At 45.8% G+C, this 21,488-nt stretch overlaps 1 protein-coding gene across 1 annotated transcript; it reads left to right on the forward strand.

The window, feature by feature from the left end:
- The first annotated feature begins 1,524 nt into the window (after positions 1–1,524).
- Positions 1,525–4,670, forward strand: ID4 (inhibitor of DNA binding 4, HLH protein). Its single transcript, XM_046004110.1, has 3 exons — positions 1,525–2,103; positions 2,504–2,562; positions 3,155–4,670. Exons 1-2 carry the CDS (start codon positions 1,663–1,665, stop codon positions 2,546–2,548), a joined length of 486 nt encoding a protein of 161 aa, XP_045860066.1. The 5' UTR covers positions 1,525–1,662; the 3' UTR covers positions 2,549–2,562; positions 3,155–4,670.
- Positions 4,671–21,488: the final 16,818 nt, after the last annotated feature.

The raw sequence follows: 21,488 nt of genomic DNA on the forward strand, positions 1-21,488 counted from the left end.
GCTCAGTTTTCCTTGACGAGTACACACAGGGTCCTGTCAAAGTTCATTGGGCAATTTTGTTTGAACCCTTCTAGGACAGTTTTCCTATTAGAAACCACAGAAACGTCCTTTATTAACAGACTTTCCTGCAGGGTGTGGCCCTAAGCAGGACCCAGGAACTGGAAGTGTGAATTTTAATGCTTTGCTGGAAGAGGAGACTCTGGACATTCTTAGCGTCTTATCTAAAGGGGGGTACGCTGACTAACACGTGAGGCGGTGCGTTAACGGCCCACATGAAGTTACAGGTATGAATTTTACATAAAACGGATTAATATTATATGTCATGGTGGAATTTTAAATACTCCGTGCCCATGCATTTTTAATATTTACGTGCCCTCATTTAATGCTTTGAGGCAGTTGCATTTTTCTTGAGCCCACTTGTGCATCTAGATGGGTGGAAAGAAAAACTCTACGACGTTTGGATTTACATGGCCCTTCACCAAATATCTGCGTTCGGCACTCTTTTTTGTTTGTTTGTTTTGGTTTTTCTTTTCTTTTCTTTTCTTTCTTTCTTTTTTTTTTTTTGGCTACGCTTTAACCTTTTTAAAAAAGAAAACGGAACGGCTGCACCTTCCATTCATCATTATGGTTTCGGTGATTGTGAAAAGGCGAATAATGAAACGGAGAGGGAAGAGACAGAAGAGAACGAACGTGCCTTCCTGAACAGCGTCCTTCTTAAGGCGCTGGAATCCCCGGGCTGGAGTGGCGGGTGGCGGAGGGTCCCTGGTCGCCGCGCTGGGATCCTCGAGCAGGGCCCAGCGCTCCCTCAGCCGCCTAAGCCGGGGGAGAGCGAATTCCAGCCGCACATTCCCGCAGTTCTTCGCTGGAACTTCTCCCTCTCTTTTCCCCTCCCTAGGGCACACACCAGCCTGGCCCGACTCCCACTCAGCTCTCTTTTCTCAGAGCCCCGACCCACAGCGTTGACGGAATGGAGTGTCCTTCCCATTGGCCCGAGCGTCATTCCCTGAGGTGGCACCGTCCGCCCGATTGGCTGGCCACTCCCGACCCCCCCGCCCACCCGGCCGCTCGGGTTGCCCGGCTCCCCGCCCCCCAGCGCCGCCCGGAGCCTCCGCCCTCGCCGCCTCCCTCCGCGCACCCGCCCGCGCGCCCAGCCGGGCTCCGCTCTGCTCGCGCGGCGACCCTGCCGGCGTGCTGGCCCCGCCCCCGGGGCGCGCGGCTCCATAAATACAGCTGCGCGGCTGGCGGGGCGAGAGCGTAGAGCAGGCGCGCTTGGGAGTCGGTCTGGCAGTGGGGGAACCTCCGGGTAGGGGAGCGCGGCGGTGGTGGCGGCGGGAGCGGCCGGGCTGTAGTCGGAGCTCCGAAGGGAGTGACGAGGGAACCCGGTGGGCTGCTTTCTTTCCGCCGCTTTTGATTTTTCTTGCCTTTTGGTCCCGGCCGAGTGTCGCCCGCTGAACAGATTCCCCTCGCAAAACCCGGAGCGACCCTGCCGTCAATTCGTGGGCGCGGGATCGCCGGGAGCTTCGCGGTGCCCCGAGCGCGGACCGAGCGCGCCGGGCGCGAAGGCAAGGGGCGCGGAGCCGGCCGCGGGCGGGGGCCCGGAGCTTGCCTGCCTCCCTCGCTCGCCCCAGCGGGTCCGCTCGCGCAGGGCTCAGAGCGCGCGCGATGAAGGCGGTGAGCCCCGTGCGCCCCTCGGGCCGCAAGGCGCCGTCGGGCTGCGGCGGTGGGGAGCTGGCTCTGCGCTGCCTGGCCGAGCACGGCCACAGCCTGGGTGGCTCGGCGGCCGCGGCGGCTGCGGCGGCGGCCGCGCGCTGCAAGGCGGCGGAGGCGGCGGCCGACGAGCCGGCGCTGTGCCTGCAGTGCGATATGAACGACTGCTACAGCCGCCTGCGCAGGCTGGTGCCCACCATCCCGCCCAACAAGAAAGTCAGCAAAGTGGAGATCCTGCAGCACGTTATCGACTACATCCTGGACCTGCAGCTGGCGCTGGAGACGCACCCGGCTCTGCTGAGGCAGCCGCCACCGCCGGCACCACCGCACCACCCAGCCGGGACCTGTCCCGCAGCGCCGCCGCGGACCCCGCTCACGGCGCTCAACACCGACCCGGTGAGAGGCCAGACGCCGGCCCCGGGCGGACGCGGCGAGGGCCCGGGAGGGCGGTGGCCGGGCTGGGGGGCGGACGCGGGCGCTCCCCTTCCAACGGGAGGGGCGGCGGCGAAATGACAGCACCCCCCTCCTCCTCCGGGCGCCCGGGGCCACCAGCGGCGGGCTCCTCGCGGCGAGCGCAGGTCCGGGGGAACGCGCGGAGCGGGACTGGGGCTCTGCGCATCCTGGGCTGTCAAGTCCAGCCTGCGCCTGGGGTGGGGTTGGGGGAGTCCCCCAGGGCTGCAGGCTGGGGTGGGGGTGCCGGCGCGCCTGCCTGGTTTTCAAGAACGAATCCAGGACCGTGCCGAGTGCGACGCTTGTGCCTGCTAACCTTTGCCTTGGTGTTTCGTTGCTGTTCCAGGCCGGCGCGGTGAACAAGCAGGGCGACAGCATTCTGTGCCGCTGAGCCGCGCTGTCCAGGTGAGCGCGCGTTTCCCTTCTCCCAGCGGCGGGTCACCAGAGACGCCCGTCCCCAGGGGCTTCCGGTGCCAGGCACCGCAGTGTTCTGTGCCCCTAAGCATTTCTGAGGGCAGACCCCAATGCGGTGGAACACCCCCTCTCCGTGCCACCGTACTTCGCTTTTAGTAATTGGGGGTTCACTCTAAATGGAGACGTGTCAGCAGCTCCTGTCCCCGTCGTCCCCGCCACGCCATCCCCGTGCCTTGTCCATGACCAGCCGGCTCTAACAGCCTTCCTCCCCGCCGAGGGCGGGCACCCTCGTGGGCGTGGAAACTGCCCGATGTGCAGACCTGCAACCCCCCCCCCCCCCCGCGCCGTCTGACACCCACAAAGTGGGGTGCGGGTAGGGCCCGAGAGTGGATCCCCAGTCCGGGCTTCCCGGGAGCCAGCAGCTGCCTGCAGGTCGCCTGGCCAGCCTCGGGCTGCGGGTGTTGTCTGACCTGGTGGTTTGTTTTGGGTTGTTGATCAAGCATGTCTTGAGTTTGGTCGGTGGCGCCAGTTAGTCTACAGCGGGAAGGTTCACACACCCCCTCTATTCATTCCTCTTCCACAGGTGTGCGGCCGCCTGAGCCCGAGCCAGGAGCACTAGAAAGGGAGGGGGAAAGAGCAGAAGTTAGAGAAAAAGCCAGCCGAGGAAAGGAGGAAAAAAAAAATCAGCAAATCCTAGAAACGTTTCATTCGTCATTCCGAGAGAGAGTGAGAGGTGGGGGGGGGAAGAAAAATACAACTTCCATCTTTTTTTTTTTTTTTTGCACGTTCATAAACATTCTGCATATGTATTCTCTTTTGTCTCTTCATTTATAACCGCTGTGAAATGTACATTTCTGTGTTTTTGGAGATGCAGTTAAACTTTTAAGCTTAAGTGTGACAGGACTGATAAATAGATCAAGAGTAAATCAACTTTAGATGCCTACTTTGTGACCAAGGAGCTCAATTTTTGTTTTGAAGCTTTACTAATATAAAAGAGCATTGTAGATAATTTTTTTTTTTACATCTATTGTTTAAAATAGATGATTATAACGGGGCAGGGAACTTTCTTTTCCCTGCAAGAATGTTACATATTGTATAGATGAGTGACATTTCATACCATGTATATATAGAGATGTTCTATAAGTGTGAGAAAGTATATGCTTTAATAGACTACTGTAATTATAAGATATTTTTAATTAAATATTTTTTGTAAATATTATGCGTGCGTTTTTTTTTTTAATCTATGGGAATATTTCTTTTGGAAAATTATTTTTCAGCTCCATTACAGAGCTCTCGATATCTTGAATGTCTTTTCTGTTTGGCCTAGCTTTTAATTTGTTTTCGTTTTATCCAGTGCTGTGTAGACTCGGAAGTAATCGTTATAGCTAGTGGTCCTGCATGACTGCATGAGATGCTTAATCACAAAATAAACTTGTTCTGAGTCCATTCAAATGTGTTTTCTTTAACCTAGACTGAAATCTTTGTATTTGAAGCATACATGTTGGAAATACACTTTATCAGTTTTTAAGTACAGGGTTTGATAGTGTAATATATAAATAGTTAAGTGTCTGCTTTTTTTGTTTTTTAACTGAGGTCTAAATGGATTCTGAATGGTTTTTGCATATGGGATGGGGAAATGCTTGGATCCTTAAGGAGTTTATGAAATCTACTGTTTTATCAAAGTGAAAAAAATGCTTATCATTCTTCATTTTACACTGAGGCTTAATGTCACTACGTTTCATGTCTGTACAGATTATTTAAATCATAGAAATGAAAAATGTTCTCTGCTTGCTACCAAAGGACAAACTCTTGGAAATGAACACTTTCTGCTTTCCTTCCTCCAAAGAATATTAATAGGCAACAGTGGGAGAAAAAAAACAAGGCATAATGGCAAATCCTTCAAGCAGGGATAAAAGTCGATCTTCAAACATTAACTTAAGTAGACCAAAAATTCTGATGACCGCATCTAGATTATTTTTTTATAAAAATGATTTTCACTATAGCTATGTTAGTTACTGCTAAACCTACTGTCCAATCTCTTGTGATGTGTAACTTTTACATGTGAATATTAAAGTAGATTTATCTGTCTTGTACTGTGATTTCTGGTCTCGTTTCTTCAAAACCCTTTACTTATTTTTTAAGATTTTCTTTTCTCTTTAACGAAGTTAATATTTTCCAGGTTGGATAGGACCATCAGGGCCTGTGAACATCATGCATTGAATGTGGTCAGTACTTTGCACACCAGTTAGATGGAATTTTTAGAGTTAGAGAGAATTAAGTAGGATTTAATTGGGTGCTTTGTAAATAGTTAGTCAACTGTGTGTGTAACATGGTGTGTTTGATTTTTAAAAGGAAAGGATTTGTTTCAGATTATACAAGAATAAAAGTATTATAGACCCAAGGGACGTTTTATGAGGTCAAAGTCAAATATTTATATGAATATGAAATCTCATGGTCCTTGGTAGTCCCTTTAAGTGGCAGCTATGAACATAACAAAGTTAATGCTAGAAGGTTCAATTAAATCGAAAGGCTTAAAAATCTGTCCTATCCCCAGCATGTTATCCCCCCAGCTTTGACATTTCACTGGTCTTTGGTATTTTTAGAATTTGATATATTTGATGTTGAGCCTTGTAAAGTCAAAGGACTGCTTGTTTAGATGAGGTTTATTTTTATTTTTGGTATTATTCATTCTCGTCACACATCAAGAAGAAAACAGAAAAACACTGCTGGAATTCCAAATCTGAAGAATTCGAACGATAGTGTTCTTTGTTATTAAAGAAAGGGGACAATTCCTTCTTTTTCCTTGGCAGTTTAATTTCAGTAGGAAGCAAGTCACATGTGTACTGTTGGTTGGAGTTAGGCATTCACCAGGCCTGACTGCCAAATCCTACCTAAGCGGTTAGGTACAGTTTAAATTTATAGTAGAAGGTGACGAACCTTAAAACAAATGGCTAAATATTTTTGTTTTTCAAGACAGATGTCACTCTTTATTTTAGATTTTGGGCACGAAAAAGCACTAACAAGGAAGAAAAGTGTTATGGACATTGCATTTTAGAGACTTGGCATTCTTCCCTTGGACACTTGCAGAGTTTGGATATCTCTAAAGACACTGCCATTATTTTTTTTTTAATTATATAGAGTTGTATAAGGTATTATATACTATTGTATTGGCTGTGACCTAACAAAGCAACCAGACAACAAAAACATTTTGAGTCATTTATCTAGTCCTAATCAGTTCTTAGGTTTAAGAGATGAAATGCACTGCTTCTCCCCTAGTCTACCTACTTTCATTGTATAAGGACAAGTAAAGAGTACGACAGACATTTAAAAGCTTCAAAGGAATAAAGTATCCCACAGTGGGATGTCATTTCTAATTCGGTTATAAAATCCTAAACATCCCAAACCGTTCCATGTTAAAGGAATGAAAAAACAAACAACCCTTTCAGTTTCAAAGAACTAATATACTTTGATACTATATAAATCTTGTGTTCATTGTCAAGGTCTAACTGAATTTTTGGAACTTGAAAAAATTTTGACCCCCATAATCTATCGTATTAAATGCCTCCTATAAAAATAAATTTTCACTGAGCAAAGGGGTCTGAAGTTTGCGGTTTTTAATTGACTTCTACTGAGTTATGCGATTTTTCATTATCAAGAATGGGTCTCTTGATGGATCACCTCAATTATTTACAGTGTTTCTTACCCTGGGATGAAAAATGTGGCTTAAAAATGGTGATATGAACGCAACGAAAACCTAGTTTGAATGCTAGGCAAAGCTCGTCTGCTCTTTGCTGTCTGCCAGAACAGGCAGCAGGAGGATGTCCAGGGAAACAAGACCCCCTCCCACACACACACACTTACACAGAAGGTAAATAATGTAGAGAGAAAGAAATTATTCACAGTTGTACAGAGCCAAATAAAACTGGTTCTGCCTTTCTAGCTGATGCACTTTAATTACACATATGTTAATTAGCCCAGATAGCCCTTGGGTCTCAACAGGGCCAAACACCAAAACCTCCAGGCTTCTAAGGAAGGAAAACCTTCCCTTTCCTGCCTTGCAAGTCCAGGAAATTACTCCACGCATCTCAGAGTTCATCTTAACAGGGCTGTCCTCAGTAGGCATTCTTCAGACCCAGATGATTTCTTTCAATTATGACCCATGAGTCTTGCTAAAATATTAATTATATTAATTAGAACCATTGCCCAAAAGATGTTAGGATTGTAACACTTGGAGCATTGATCCAATCGATACTTTAAAAGAGAATTAATTTGTTCAAGGGAGACAAATGGCAGTCATATCTACTTCATTGAAAATGCTCTCAAAGTTTCAATGAATTTTTAAAGGTGTGGGTCGTGTTCAAGCGCCTCCTTCATACTGATTCATATCCTGGCTTGCTCTAAAAACTTTTGCCTAGGTGCTAAAACTTGGGCCTGAGCCACATTGCCAAAAGTTTTCTACACTCACCTAAGCAAAGCAATTCACCAGTAGGCCGCTGAAGGCAGTTCCATCACTCATAAGTCTCCACAGTAAATTCACACATGGGATATGAAAAAAGGGCTGTTAAAAATTGAAGTTAATTTGAAAAGCTCCTCTGAGTCCATAAAAGTAAACACACCAGTTTCTGTGGAAAGAAGAACAAAACGTGTTACCTATATTCGAGTAGCTAAAATATAACTGAAGGAGAATTAAACTTAAAATGTTTAAATAGAGAGATGCAAGAACCTATTTTCTATGCCAATCCACTTGATTCTGAATTTTTTCCCAATGAGAAATCTCACACATTAGAAAAGAATTTTCTAAGAGATTAATTCCACACACACTGGTGATATATGCAAAGTCCTGGTGAAACTAGACACCTTTATTTGCTTTAAATTAAGGTTTCTCAATTTCTTATGATATAAAGTGTGTATTAGCACTTCAAGCATGTGTATTAAGTTCACATTTTGGAATTTTCTCTAATTGCAAAGTTTAATTTCCAATGGAATTGTTGGAGTCTACATACAGTTCTGCAAATTCACATTTTAGAACGTTTCTTAAATTTTATTTCTTAAAATTTATTTATTTGCTTAAATGTTTTAAATATTTTCTTGAACATTTTAAGCATTTTCTTAAATATTTACTATTTCTTCTGTAAACTGTGGCAGTCAATTGAGAGGCTGTAATGCCTGTGTGTGTTTACCTAAAAATAATTAATGAACATACAGAAAAATATTTTCAAAAAGGAGTTACACTTTAAAAAAATAAGTAAAGAAAAAAAGTATAAAAAAATAAGTAAACCATCTTAACCTTCTTTTTTCTCTCTCTACTTTAATTCTTACGATTGAAGATCTTCGTGCATAAAAATGCATTCCTCATTTATTGGATGGCTGTAAGTCAATCATGTTATGGTTAAGCATAAAGCAGGACGGAAAATAAAGAACAAGGAAATTACATGTCATGTTTATCATATCTTAGAATTTGGTTGAAATTCGTTAAGTAATCTGAAGAATAGAAGAAAGAAAAAAAAAAAAAGAGGGACGTACCTATATGTCAAACTCACAGACAGCCCAGGAAACAGACCTGAACTTGTAGACATGAATTTGACACCCTATTTCATCAAGGGTTCCTAGAAACACTTTTCATACCTGCCGAACCTGAGTCCGTGGCTGTCATTAAAACTAGGTAGACTCCTTGAAGTAGAAGTCTCTGTGAGGTTCTTATTTGCCTGTCTTTCAGGGCCCAATCAGGGTCTTGTAAAATATTTGTGGACCAGAATGAAGACTGTCCCCTTGAGGGAGCCTCTTGGTAGTGCCCTCGGTTATTCTCTCTTGGCCTTTTATCTGCACTGCATCTCAGTTGGGCTTCAGACCACTATATCTAAGTGCCTTCCGGACCCCTCTACCTCTGAAGCACAGTAGATTTGAAACAAGATTTTGTGGTCTCCCCCTAAAACCTGCCATTCTTTCTAGATGATTCCTTATTGTCTCAGTCAGCCATCAGCCCAGAGGCTTAAACAACAAATATTTATTTCTCGCAGTTCTAGAGACTCGCAGTCCAAGATCAAGGTGACAACCAGTTTAGTTCCCAGAAGACACTGTCATTACCAGGGGAGCACAGCAAGACCTATGCTTCCTTCAGATCCCCACGGTCACACCTGGCACATGGCCTCCTCCTTGGAGCTGCTCCTTAAGATTCAAAAAGAACCTGGGGCTAAGCACGGTCCTCTTCCTGCCCCAGGACCCGGATGTAGGGATTCTTGGAACGTCATGTCCCAGCCGTCCTGTCTCTCCTCCACTTCTGGCTGCCCTCAAGCACACATTCTACGCTGCCACCATAACTAAGGTTTTCTCCTGTACATGCTACACAGCAAAGCATGCTTATCTCCCTACTATTGACAGTGTAAGACTGATGTCCTGAGAGTTAGGACTCAGGGAGGATATACATGGAACATGGAATGTGGTCTGGAGGAGGGACACCTGCCCAGTCAGCCAAACCAGCCAACATGCCCATCTGTGGGTAAGGGTTAGTGTCCACTTCCAAAAGGACCTATTGTTTCATGCTTCCCTTCCTTTACAAATGGTGTTACCCCTGCCTGGATCCCTTGACCCCCACTCTCACTCTGGGCTGCTGTTAAACTCCTCACCATCCTTTGACAATTTCTACAAAAATTATATGATGTTTCTCTTCCCCCCAAAACAGCCACCCCCCCCATACTGTAGTGTAATTATTTTCACATGTCTGTGTTCCCTGTAGATCCCTGACCCTCCAGGGATTCCAGACCACAAAGTACCAGAAGAACATTCCTGTAATTCTCTGTGCCAGCAAATCTAGCAAATTCTTTGCAACTCAAAATTGTGGTTGAGGGGTTTTCATGATCTTTTTTAAAAGCCTTTAGCTGCCTTCAACATGAAAAATAGATAAGCTGTGTGTTCTTGAGAATGAGGGGAGTGTGGTCAGCCTTGGGCCAAGAGAGTTGGAAGGAGAGACTGAGAAAGAGAGGAGAGAAGCAGAGCGATCCTGTATCCCGAAGAAAGAAATATGACTGACCCAAGTTCGGGTGAGTCAACCAAGACACCTCAGCACCAGAGGTGAAAATGTGGGGCCAGGAGGGAAGACTCCATGGGTTTAGGCTGGGACGGGTCTGCAGAGCAAGCAGCAGGCAGGGGGCACTCAAGAAGACTGTAGGATCATGTCTCCGCAGATGTGCCTTAGGTCTCTGTTCTCACAGCCCAGGCGAGAGGCATGGCTAGATCAGCCCCAGTAAATGCAGTGAATCCTCCTGAGTCAGTTCTAAAAGGGCGAGGCTTGCCACGAGAGGGAAATATTCTAGGGACAAAAATTTCATTTCCACTCCTATGATCTGGGGTCCTAGAAGTAGAATCAGAAGGTTAGTAACCTGGGATATGTCTGGTTAACAGGCCTCTCATTTTCCAGTGAAGAAAACAGAAGTCTGAAAGGTGGAGGGATGCAGTCAGGCATAGAGCCTGGTTTCTCTCTCTCTCTCTCTAATACACAATCCATAGCCACAAACTCAGTATGGCTGCATTCTATTCCACTTTACTCTGACTTAGGTGGTCTACTCTTACTTATTTCGGTCTATATTCTAATCTACAACTTGCCTCACGTTGTAAGACGCTGGGGTTCAATCTTAAGCAAATAGCCGTTAAACACAACACCGAGCTGGCTGCGTTTTTAAAATAAAAAACAGAGGTAACATACATTTTATTTTTTTAGATTTTATTTATTTACTTGAGAGAGAGAGAGAGTGCATGTGTTCAAGCAGGGGGGAGGGGCAAAGGGAGAAGCGGGCTCCCTGCTGAGCAGGGACTCAGGGACTCAGACTTGGGGGCTCTATCTCAGGACCCAGAGATCATGACCTGAGCCTAAAACAGAAGCTTAATGGACTGAACCACACCCAGGCACCCTGGTAATGTGCTTTTACAACAAAGTATCAAGTAATTCAAAGTTTGTTGACAAAGGAGCACAGACCATTCCATGGAGAAAGGATAGACTTTGCTATAGACGATGCTGGGCCGATTAGACGTCCACACTCAAAAACTGAACTTTGAGCAAGACGTTGGACCTTTCAAAGAGATTGATTCAGAATGGATCTTAGACTCAAACATAAGTCCAAAAGTGTAAAACTTCTAGAGGAAAACAGGAGAAAATCTATGTGCCTTTGGGTCTGGTGATGAATTTTTAGCCACGGCACCAAAAGCATGAAAGAATTTCAGCCCTGTTTTATCGCCCCCCCCAACATCTGTGCGTGCAGACCCCCCACGGTCTAGGGAGGGGGGAGGGGCTCAGAGTGCCACAGCCTGCTGTGTGTGTCCCCTCAGGCAAGTCGCTTCTCCAAGTTCCAATGGCCTCATCTGTGAATGGCTGTGTATTAATAATTACCAAGCAAGAGGGCTCCTGAAAGACGAGAGAGTAACATAGATGAAAATATTTTACAACACTGGTTATAATTTGGAGATCTGTAACCCTTATCTCTAGAGATTTAAAAATTTTCGATTCCTGACTTTCACCCATCCCTCCCTCTTACCATTGAGATTCTGACTGATCAGGTGGAGGGCAGGAGGCAAGCATCTGCATTTTAGCTTTTCCCTGGCAAATCAGAGGTGAGTCTCCCAGGAACCCCACTTTGCGAAACAGCGTTATAAGATATCCCACGTTACAGAGGCTTAAGTTGCTGTTGTTGGACCACACGTGGTGTTATTTCTCCTGCTTTTTGACAGCGCTTTCCAAATGTTGCAGGAACTCTGATCAAGCCAAGAGGAGAGGTTAATAAAATATCAACTCAAGTTCACGGCAAAAATATCCAGTGGAAGAAAGGAATTCGGTGCTGGTAGGGGATGCCTAGGAGAGAGCTGCTTGAAACGGGCGAGACTGTGGCACGGTCCCTGAGACATGCCTGCCATCAAGATGCTGAGTCCTCCCTACTCAGTAATCTCTCTTTGAGTCAAAGCATGCATCATAACCTTGGCTTTACCTACCACACTAAACCTTCAATTGTCTAAAAAAAAGGTGCAAAAGAAAGAGGACATTTTCTACCTTCTTCTGTGTCCCTCTAAATCATTATGGCCTCTCATTCCATCTATGTGATGCCCTAGAAAATGTCTGGAGGAGGTCTTCCTGTGCAGGCAGCAATTAGCAATATTATTGATTTCTTAAAGATTGTGTTTATTTATTTGATAGAGCGCACAAGCAGGGGGAATGGTGGGCAGATGTGAGGGAGAAACAGACTCCCCGCTGAGCAGGGAGCCCGACGCAGAGCTCAATCCCGGGACCCCGGGATCATGACCTGAGCCGCAGGCAGATGCTCAACCGACTGAGCCCCCCTGAGCGATATTATTTTAATGGTCAGGAGAGTCTTCTGGATAAACAAATTTAGAAAAAAATATTTCATTTTCCCCAGTATATGCTATCATCCTAAAATGACCTAGAGTGTGGTATAGAAAAGCAACAGGTCTTGTACCAACTGCGGTGTCTGTCTGCTTTTGAGCTGTCCTGCTTAATGCTTATCAAATGTTAAAATACCACGTTCTTGTAAAATTGGGATAGAGTACAAGTGTGACTTAATTTCCTATAACAGATTTCTCCTTCATAAAACTGTATATGATTTTTTATGAATTTAAAAGGAGTGGAAAGAATAGCTTCCGTTCTTTAAAAATTAAATAAGAACTCGAGAAAGGAAACATCTGTAGGTTTGTGGAATTGGATTCTGAGTTCTGCCACTTACTGTGTGCCCTAGGGCAAGGTACTTTATCTCTCTGAGCCTTTTTCAAACTTCCTTTTATAATGGTGTCACAATACTTAGCAATAGGACTCGCATAAAGACACAAATCAGGCATGCAAAGATCCTAATGCAGGTATGGGAGTCAGTCGGTATCATTTAGTTCCTTTTCCTCTACTCATCTTGTAAGATGTAAATATATGGGTGCCCTCTAACGGTATGAAAATGGGGTTCATAAGGACAGAGGAGCAAGTGGGTAACGTGTACCTGGGTCCTCCTCAGTGTGGAGGACAAAAAAATTCTATAAATGTACCAACACTCCTGGGAGACCCCGATTTTCAACCCTCTGTGTCATCTGTTTCTCCCCAGAATAAACCAGAGGTACTCTGTGCACCGAAGACATAAATGACGTAAACGTTAACGGAAGAAGAAGGGAAGGGTTGGAGGGCAGATGGGAGTCTGAGGGGCAAGGAGGAAATGCAGGGGCCAGAAGGCAGAGGCAAATTGATGATTATGGGAAATTAAAACAGGGGGCCTTAATAGCTGTTGACTTTGCTGTTCACACGGTCAGGGGCAATGCTTGTTTACTTTTCGGTCTATGTTTTTTGTTTTTTTTTTTAAAGATTTTATTTATTTATTTGACGGACAGAGATCACAAGTAGACAGAGAAGCAGGCAGAGAGAGAGGAGGAAGCAGGGTCCCTGCTGAGCAGAGAGCCCTATGCGGGGCTCGATCCCAGGACCCTGGAATCATGACCTGAGCCGAAGGCAGAGGCTTTAACCCACTGAGCCACCCAGGCACCCCTTGGTCTATGTTTTGATGCATAGCTGAGTGTTGCAGGAGGGAGAGAGATGCTGAGGAAGGGGTCAGGGGAAGAACCCTACCCACAGATTCCCAGATTCAGCGCTAAATAAGCCAGGGTCCTCATAACACTCCCCCACTAGAGAAAACAGTTTTGAATCCAAAGACATTACACAAGGCGCAGTACGCAGCATACTGAGTAGTATGCGAGAGACAGACTAAGTTGAAAAGAGCATAAGACTTGTGCATTTCTGCAGGGCTTAGCAAAGGATGCCCTTTATAATATCCGTGTAATGTCATTTCTGGTAGCTATGCTCCACCGTCAATAAAGCCAAGATTAATTCAACAAGGTACAGAGACCAATGTTTGGGAGTTTGTTGCGTTTACTGCAACACTTCAGTGAATCATAAAATAAGAATTCTGAAGTAAAGGCCAACACTCATTTTTCTGATAAGGAAACCGAGGCTCAGAAATGTAAAAATATGCCTTTTGTAAGAAGACATGAGGTCCGGCGGAGCTGTCAGCAAAACTCGGTCTTCCAAGTTGTCATCTCCTTGACTTTATTAAGTTCAATAGAGAATACAATTAATTTATATTATCAGGCTCCCATTTATCCTGATACGTGTATTTTGTATTTTTTTTCTTTCTTGCAGATCAGTTTCCTCTTAAAAAAAATTCTGTAAACATGCCCTTTTGTTTTTTGCATTTGTAATTTGAGGACTGAGGTCATCCCCAAGAGGGCTATGTTCCTAAGAGAATAAAACTTTTTTTTTTAAGCTCTAGAGATGACTCCTCTGGAAAAGAGTCTTGCATCTTTTCGTCGAGCGTTATTTTCAAGTGCAAGATCTCATGATCGTTCTAGACTATTCTACAAGCAGACTCCAAGGATACCTACCCAAACCCTGTAATTCCTTAGTGACTCTGCAGGACACTAGGGACCTTTCTAATTTGTTTGTCAATTTGCAGTTCTAACTTCATGACATGTGAAACACCAGTAAAAAAAAAATCACCTCCTGCCTCATTTATTTTAGGGAATACAAAGAAATGCACAGTCACTGCAGACCTGTGAGCTCCTGCCAAGTCTGGTTTTTATTATTATACATATAAAAAGAATCCTCTGTTCATCAGCATCTATAAAGGGGCTGATTTTCTCAGCTCCATAGTAATTGTTTAATATTAAATCAGCCCAAAGTTTTAGGGCATGTTTCTCAGAAACCCTTTGTTTGGCATCAGGTGGGCACCCAGACAGTGAAGCAGCTGTTAATTTTTAGGTGAAAAAAAAAAAAAAAGGTAATGTGCATTTTCTCAAGTCTTAATGGACACTCTTCACAGTTTAAGCACTCTAACTTGCTGATGGAATTTTTTAAAAAAATCTTCAATTCTTTCTAGAAATCACAAACATGCTAAAACTAAACAGAATTCAACTTTTCAGAGGCAACATTTTCTAGATTCCTGATGCAGTTTAATGCCCTCTTGGTAGAGTCAAAACGATTTTAAAACGCTTTAAAAGAAAAATCAAGAGTAAAAATAATTACTTAGAGCCAAGGTCAAATGAAAGAAAAGACTCTTGTAGATCTTGGAGGTCTTGCAATCTCATTTCAGGGTTATTTTTAAAATAAGATTTCCTTTTTGTTCACTGTTACTCCGTACTGGAAGACACAGGAGAAACAGGAGAACTTTTTGGTGAAGCTGTGTTCGGGGTTGACGCCGGATCATCCCTCTTTTTAGGAAGTAGGATCATAAAGCAGTCCACTGCGTGATCCCAGGGATGAAATCCTAATACTTTCACTCCGCGGTATTAGGTCGAAGGCTGCAATTTCAACTGAGAGCTTCGGCTCTCCCTCCTTTCAACAATTTTCTCCTCTTTCTTCCTTCCATGTGCCCCCAGCATCTTCAAAATCCCGACCTCCTGACTGGGAACCAGACTGGGGCTGTCTTCCCTGTCACAAACTTTCTGTCTTCTGGAAGCCATGGAAATGTCACAGAGAATCGCCTTCTCCTGCTTCCTGCGAGGCTCACACTCTCTGGAATTTACCAGGTAGGAGGTGACTGCACACACCTGGTGGGGAGGGTTGTGCTCATTTCAGAGAATCAGGAAAAGCCCTCACAGCAAAGCACCAAACACACAGGCGGTCTCTCCCATCACAGGGTGTGGCCATTTCTCTCATCCTGGGGCCCTGACCTCCGGACATTGCCATCACAGATTTTTATAGCCCCGAGTCCCGTGGCATGAGGCTGCTGAGGCCTAGGCTTGCCCTCAACACCACCAAAGCTCATGAAAGTCCATTAATCAAATATTTGCTTTTACATTAAGCACACGGTGCTAGAAACACACATTTCTGGCGTGGCTAACCCTTGCATGACGTGAGTTTTGATAAAGCAGCAAATTTTCCTGCTGACATTCCTCAGGTTTCGTGCCTTCCTGGTGCGATGGGCTGTGTCAGTTATCTGCTGCCCTCTTTTGAATTTTAGGGCACACTGCACTCATAAACAGGGCCCGCTGCCTGAAGGAGCCGCTTCTCCCTGTCCGGGGGCAGGTGGGATCTTCTGGCCCCGGTTCTGATGTCTGGCAAAGACTAGTCCAGAGCTGTTAGACTAGTACTTCAACCTCCCCACCCCTCAGGAATACAATCTCTCTGCTGGTGGTCTTCTGGGGCGAAAGCAAAACCCATTTTCCACAACAACAAAGCCATACATGAGTTCCAAGATGTGCTATTGTGTTTTTGTGTTTGTTTTAATTTTCCCGTCTTAACAAATTTATCAGCCAGACCTTTGCCCCCTCTGGGATGGTCTTTTCATTCCCGGAAATTGCAAGTGTATGATTCTGGTGATAAGGAATCTGGAAGCCAACTGACTCCGTAGGCCTGCCCAGCTGCGCACATCTGTCCTTTAAGGACAACGGGGAGGGGCTGGTGGTCCTCTCAGAGGTGGCAAGGTCACAGAGAAATCTGAAGGCCTTGCAGGAAGTTTGACCGGTGAGCGGGGAGGGGGCTGGGTACAGCTCGCTAGCACCCCAGTCCTCCCACCCCCCTGCCCGCCTCCACCAGCTGCGCTCTGCTGTGATTGCGTACCCCCCAAACCACGTGCATGATGCTTCCTTCCCCCCCACCCCAATAAAATCTTGCCGACTCTATCCTCATCTCCTCGGCTCATCTTCCTCTCACCTCCTGTACCAAACTCCTACAGGAAGGAGTAGATGAGAACACGCTCATTAAAAATAACACAGAACAAACTATTGTTATCTTTCCTTCAAAATCACAGGAGTTCTTTGGAGAATAAGAAGGCAGCAACAACGCAGTGCTCAGAACAAGCCGGCGGCTAGGTCTAAGATCGGGGTCTGGGAGTGGGTTGACTTCTGTCTACTGCTCCACGGCGATCTGTGTGTCCATCTGCCCCTCTCAGGCTGCGCTGAGCTCCACGCTACTGCCCACAGCCTTCCCAGACTAGATGGTGAAGCTCCGCTCCGCCGTCGGCCCTCTCTGGACCAGAGCAGTCCACACTGAGAACCCGGCTGCTGCCGGTGCGGGCTCGAGACGAGATCCCCCCACGTCTCCTCATGGGAAAAAGACTGTGTGGCTCTCACTGTCTTTCTCCGGGCGGAAGAAATGCTGTAAGTGTCTTATGGACCAACCAATTTGGCCACTTGAAGATGAAAATGCATCAAAAATACAGACACCCCCCCCCCCGCACCCCGCCCTCCTCGCCGCAGGGCCCGCTTCCTGGGTGTGCAACCTGAGCAGCTCTACGGGGCCTGCATTCAAGCCAATCAATGCTCTGCTGTCACCGTCTGGAAATTTTTCCCAATTGTTGAATCAAGGGGCTCACACGGTCTATTTGCACTGCGTCCCACAAACTACATATGTGGTTCTGCATGGCATTTGGGGCAGCCCTGTTCAGAGACATCCTATTCCCTCCTGAAATGGTGGGTTTATAAACGTTTCTGTTTGGAGGGGGATGGGGTGTGTGTGTGTGTGTGTGTGTGTGTGTGTGTGTGTGTGTGTGCCTCATGCGTGTTCCTGATTCTCTTAGCTAGAATGGCTGCTCCAAAGGCTAGCGCCGCATGACCGGCCGGCACTTCCATTCCCAGGGACGGCAGGCTTGGTCAATCACGGAAAGAGAAAGTTTCCATGGAGAGCTGTGCAGAGTGCCTGGAAGGAATCATCACGGCAGATAGGAAGCTACGGAGAAATTCTGCACGGGGGAGATAGTTCAGTAGAAAGAGCGGTTCACAAGCAAATCCCAGGGGTGATCGTGTCTAGAAGGAAGAGACACGAAAAACCGTTTCTTCCAGAGTCTTTTTTTTTTTTAATCCAGCTGAAGCCACAAGGTCCCCGGCATATACTCAGCCGATATTTTTTTAATGTGTCCTACTGTTTACTCGGAATTCTTCCTGAGCCGCTGTAGAGAAGCACTACGTGGACACAATGTATTTGATTACGATGCCATGTCATCTCATATATTTCCTGTTCACATGAGGTTGACGGGCGCTGTGTTTGTGTCTGAGCATATATGGAAACATATCGCGATCACTGCACAATAGCATTTGCTCAGTGCCCACTACCGTAGTAGAACAGGGAGGGAACATGTAACAATTTAATAAAGGGAGGGGTACCCTTTTATTTAATTGAACTTGCAGAAAAACAAAACAAAATGCAAAACTACTTGATATTTCCTCTCCATGCCTGCTGTATGGTGGCAAGAAAGACCTCCAAAGCACATAAAGCTCTTATCTTTGTTCATTCCCCAAAGAATAATAGATCAGTCAGAGCTCTGATGCTGTTTTAATAATGCACAATTTACAATTCATTCATTGGTTACCAAGCACTCACAGTATAATTAATTTTACAGACCTGTTCAGCAAATCCGCATGGTTTTGTACAATATGGGGGGAAGGGGGAGGCAGGGGAGGGCAAAGGGAGAAAGGCATCTTCTCTCCTTTTTTTAATATCAAAATAGTCAGGCCCTGAGCCAGCTGGGCAGATTGGCAGGCAACTGTTATGACTGTAGGAGGGACAGAGTTTGACATACAATCTCCCCACCGAAAAGTTTTGGACCAGCGAAAACTGCAGTCCTTATGGGTACCATGTTCAGTGCTCTGGAAACATCTCATGAAGGAAGCATGGTGACTAAGCCACAGAGCTATGTCAAGAATCACTCTTTTAGAAGAAAAAGCTATCTCCCTTCCCCTCCTCTATACTCTTGCAAACAAAATGTGATCCCTCCCTCTCTCTTGAAAGCGTGAAGGAAGAGCAAGGGTACCAACAGGGGCAGGGGGAGTGGAGACAGAGATTCCCTGCCTGCTTTCACAACCCTCCAGAGGGCCATCGTTGACTTGAAGGGGTCTCTGGACATTCACAGAGAATTCTTGAAACCAAATAAAATTCATTAGCAACGTGTCATTATATATATATGATCAATGGCCTGCTTTGTTTTTTAATCTCTGTACCAACCTTTTGGATTTTCCAAATCTATACATAATGCTTTAGCTAAGCATCAGATTGTCCAAAAAAGGAGACCCTGCCTGGTTGTTTATTGCCATCCTTAAAAACGGAACATAAAAAAGAAGGTGCAAATGAGCTCCGCATTCTTCCATTTATTCCTCAAGTCTGTTTTTCTCTTTGTGGTGGTTTCTAAGCTCCTCAGAATGGGGCTGACACCCATTCCACTCCATGGAAGCTGGAGACTCTGCACAAGGGCCAAGTAGTTACGGTTTGGGTCCGTCCCATGTGGTGCAAAAGCCAAGAGCTTGGGCTTCCCAGGCACATGGACCTGGGTTCTGATCCTGACTTTGTCACTTTCTCGCTATTCAGTCTGGAAACGTCAGTGAACCTCTTGAGGCCTTAGTTTCCCCATCAATAAAAATAAAATTGAAAACATTTACCTCCAAGATTTGTGGAAGGACTAAAGGAAATAATTTGTATAAAGCAGTCAGCATGATGCCTTGGTTAGGGGGATTATATCTAGTAAATGGTCATTATTACTTCACTGATGTTAGTTAGTCATGGTTAGTCATTTTATGTTTAGATTTTTGATCTTTTTGGCAGCCCAGATAGTGACCAGAGGATACATGGATTGACAACGCTTCATTCTGAGCTAGGATGTTGACACAATGGCCATGCTTTATAGTGTACCATTAGGTGAAATGGGGGAAGGAAGGGTCTACGATCATTTCGAAGGTAGAATTGCCTAAAATAATCCTACTTTGAGAAGCCTGAACTCCCTTTCACTGGAATTCCAAATGGGTTGGTCAACAAAGGTAGGATATCGTTTCCAGAAAATCAAAGATAAGATGGACTCCTCAGCAAAAACAAAAAACAAACAAAAAAACCCATGAAGTGCCTTCCAGACATACACAAAGTAAGTCTGGCAATGGAAGGAGAAGGTACTCAGCACAACGAGGGTGTCAGGTCAAGGACAGCAGGCCTACCATAAAGGGACACCGTCACCTCTAACAGGCATCCAAGTTATGGAGGTGGGTGGGTGCATTTATACAAAGAACAGAGTCCCTGAGAGTAGAGGGGAACATGCAACACAATCGCTCCTGTGTTAGGGTTTAATATTCCCTAGATACTCTTCTAAATGCTTCACATGCATGAATTCATTTAATTCTTCATAGTTACGGTCATGATCACCATTTTACAGATAAGGAGCACGAGGCACAGAAAGGGTAAGCCCAAGATGACGTGAACTTCTTTTCTGCTGTAAACCCAAGTGTTACGACTTGAGTTACTGCTCAAGACCATCTGGATAGGTGTTCTACTTGGGACTGGGGCTGAAATTAACAATGGCTTAAAAGATTATTGTGAGATTATAAATTATAGCAACCTATAGTTGGAAGCCTGGGACAGCTGGCAAAATATTCACAAGCCAGGAGACTGCGGGGGAGGGGGGGGAGGGGAGAGCTCTGAAGAACCAGAGAACAAACAGCCCCAAGAAGATGCCCAGAGCACTGCTACGGCACTCTAGACTGGTCACTATGGTGACCCATTAAGGGTGTTGAGAAGAGGGGGGATTTTTCTCAAGTGCCCATTTACTAGGAGCCCTTCCCACTGGGAACCACAAACTGCTTTGTGCCATTCTGTTTTTGTTGGATGCTTGTGGTTAGGGCAACAGAGATCCATTCAGAATACAAGAAAAGGGGGCAGAGTGTTGTTGTAAGGATCCTCACGGACGGAACCGGACCGCAAACTGTGAAGCTCTAGAAATTAACACAGCCCCCTCAGCGATGGAGGATCCGCGACTCTCCCTCTCAAAGGCAGCATTATCTCTTTTCTTTCCTCATCTCCTCGTTTCCCAGCACATCTCTGCCACTTTATTTTCGATCATCAGCTGCCTTTCTGTCATCAAGTTTTCCAATCCCCCTAAATACGACCCACCATGGCCTCTCTTGTCCCTGCTTTACCCTGAGCAGCCCCCTTCCCACCATCTGAATGTATTTGTTACAAGAGAGAAATCTGATGGGTTCTGTTTCTCTTTCTCTGAACAGAATTCTAGGTAGGGGCCAGCCCAAGGGCTTTCCATCCTATAGTAGGATACCCACTCCTATCCCAACCAGCTGTGAGACAGGCCCCATGGGGTCACATGGTACAAAACATGGGCCTGGGGGCTGCTTCTGCGACAGTGGCCCTGAGCAAGGCGACCTCAGTCCCAAGAGACTCTGCCCAAGGCTCGTGCATCCCACCAACCTGGTGCACCTGCAGATCCAAGTCTGGATCAAGCCACAGAACCATGCTCTCGGAGGAGGGTCACAGGGTCTGGAAGGGAGGCTCGGACTCAGTAGAAAGCAGTCCAGAAACTTCCTCTGTAATTTTAGCCTGTATTTCCAAGTTTTTCTGGTTTTACCTACTCCTCAACTCCTGCTGCCCCTCACCTGGGCTTGTACTCAACACACACACACATGCACACACACACGCATGCACATGGGAAGACTCAGCATCTCATGTTCTCCGTCAGACCCTGACCTCAGCCCAGCTGCGATCTGCTCCTACTCTTCTTCCCATGGACCTTGGGCACCTGCTCTGTGTCCTTCCCGGCACCTGACCGCAGCCAGAACTCTTCTTAGCTTAGTTACGGTCTCCTCAGGTCTAGTGCTTTAAGGGGTTCCTGTTTTCTGAACCACACAAGCTATGGCAAAGGAACAAATACATCTTGCTGTAAGGCCATGTTGGGTAACAGTGGGGGTCACGAATGATACAGAGCTGATGTCTACCAATGTCCACTGTCTGTTTACTCAACAGCATTTGTGAGTTTGATTTCAGCCAACTTTGCTACTTGTCACTCAGACATACCAAATTCCTAAGTTCTGTTTTGGTTTGTGGCAAAAAACAACAACAAAAAAACTCATCTATCAAGCTAAGCTTAATTTGGTTCATTATTGGATCATTTGGTTCATTGGATCCT

Source organism: Meles meles, chromosome 5, assembly GCF_922984935.1.
Source record: "Meles meles chromosome 5, mMelMel3.1 paternal haplotype, whole genome shotgun sequence".
Lineage (NCBI taxonomy): Eukaryota > Metazoa > Chordata > Mammalia > Carnivora > Mustelidae > Meles > Meles meles.

Excerpts from the sequence above, each read along its gene's own strand:
- ID4 (XM_046004110.1), top strand. The coding sequence starts at position 1,663 with ATGAAGGCGGTGAGCCCCGTGCGCCCCTCGGGCCGCAAGGCGCCGTCG. Across the intron at positions 2,104-2,503 it reads CGGCGCTCAACACCGACCCG|GCCGGCGCGGTGAACAAGCA; the intron begins GTGAGAGGCCAG and ends TTGCTGTTCCAG.